The sequence below is a fragment of the Lipotes vexillifer genome, unplaced genomic scaffold (genome assembly GCF_000442215.2).
Source record: "Lipotes vexillifer unplaced genomic scaffold, Lipotes_vexillifer_v1.1 scaffold56, whole genome shotgun sequence".
In the NCBI taxonomy this organism is placed as follows: domain Eukaryota; kingdom Metazoa; phylum Chordata; class Mammalia; order Artiodactyla; family Lipotidae; genus Lipotes; species Lipotes vexillifer.
The window spans coordinates 851,416-853,066 of NW_006798991.1; the positions used below are offsets into that span (position 1 = coordinate 851,416).

A 1,651-nucleotide genomic window follows, 5' to 3' on the forward strand; every position below is an offset into this window, starting at 1 on the left:
GGAAAGTGTTTGGGGTCATGGGACTGAGGATGTCTGTGTTTTGGCATCTCTGCATCTGTGTCTCTCTCCTCCACTGCCCAAAGTTGACCTCTGAGTCTCTGGTCCCATGTTTTTGTCTCTGTCTTTCAGTGTCCTGTTCTTTCTTTCCCCATCTCTGGGTCTCTCTCCTTCCCTTTCCCCCAACCCCCGCCCTTCCACTGTATTCTTACGTTTTGCTGTCTCACTGTGGCCTGTTGGTCCAGACCACCAGCATCTCTTACCTGGATGACACAGCCTCCTCACTGTCTCCTTGTTTCTGCCCTTGATCCCTCCAGTCTATTTTCCAGATGAAGCAGAGTGATCATTAGAGAATAAAGCAGATCACCTCTCTCCTGGCTCAAATCCCTCACGTGTCTCTCATCACACTCAGAGTAAAGACAAAAGCTTTGCAATGGCCACAAGGTCTGATTGGCTCTGGCTCCCCAGTTAACTCTCTGATCTCTCCTACAGGCTAGATTTTCACCCAAACTGCCTTGGAAGTTTTTCCTCTCCCACCTAGTCTGGAAGAGAATGATGGAGGCTTTCCAGATGGATCTCCCCTGACCTAGGCACTCATGTAGAAATGAGTTTGTGGGCATGCGGAATCCTCAGAAATACCTCATGAGAAAAGAACCCTAGCTTCTGGCCAGACTCCCTCCATTCTCCATTCCCGCCTATACAATGGGGGAATCTTCAGGGATTCCCGGTGTTGGGGACTGACCCAGCCTCCCCTCTGACCCTAGGCTGGCCGATGTGGTCTCTGCCCGCGTCGCACTGTCCCGCCTCTTCAACGTCTCCTTCTCCAGCCCCTGGCTCTGCTTCGGAGGCTCCTATGCCGGCTCCCTGGCTGCCTGGGCCAGGCTGAAGGTCCCGGGACTCCTCTGGGAGGACTGGGGGGAGGGAACTTGGACTCCGGGGTACCCAACTCAGGTAATAGAATACCTGCCCACCACACTCCCTCCTCCCACACCCTCCTTTCTGCCCAGAAGAGCTTCCTACTATCTACCTTCACGGGAGTCCCGTGTATAGAAGGTAGGGACTTGCCTAAGATCACACAACGAGTAAGTGACACAGGGGCGGGAAGATATGGGATCCCAGTCCCTAAGCCCCCAGGCTGACAACTTCTCCTCCCTCAGTTTCCCCATCTCATTTTCGCCTCCGTCGCCTCTTCCGCTCCGGTGCGGGCCATACTGGATTTCTCCGAGTATAATGACGTAAGGATGGCGGGCGGTGGGTCCGGGTGGGGACGAGGGCCTCAGTGGTCGGAGTCACCTGATACTCTCCGGCGGTCGGACTTTAGGTGGTGTCTAGAAGCCTAATGAACACTGCGATTGGCGGATCCCTGGAGGTAGGATGTGGGGCCCAGTCCAAGGGGGATAGGGAGAGAGAAGAGGCCTTGAGGATGGGGGACAAAAGAAAAGGTTGAAGCTTGCAAGGTGTCGGGGTCTGAGGGACTTGGGAGCCCCGAGAGGTGGATGGATTTGGGAAGAAGGCGGGAGCTGAAGATGGGTCCGGGTACCAAGAAGGGAGGAGACCCAATAGGGGCGGGGCTGATACGGAGGCGGGGCCTGGGGACGGAAGACCCTATCAGGAGGCTGTTCCACTGTGGGGCGGGGCCTGGGGGACCACCCGG

The 1,651-nt window shown here is 56.1% G+C and overlaps 1 protein-coding gene across 1 annotated transcript in view; it reads left to right on the forward strand.

Moving 5' to 3' along the window:
- Positions 1-1,651, forward strand: part of PRSS16 (serine protease 16) — a 6,959-nt gene that overhangs the window by 1,595 nt on the left and 3,713 nt on the right. The window contains exons 5-7 of the mRNA XM_007471258.1: positions 762-885; positions 1,155-1,232; positions 1,319-1,366. Of these exons, the coding sequence (XP_007471320.1) occupies positions 762-885; positions 1,155-1,232; positions 1,319-1,366 (250 nt within the window). The remainder of the gene's footprint in view (positions 1-761; positions 886-1,154; positions 1,233-1,318; positions 1,367-1,651) is intronic.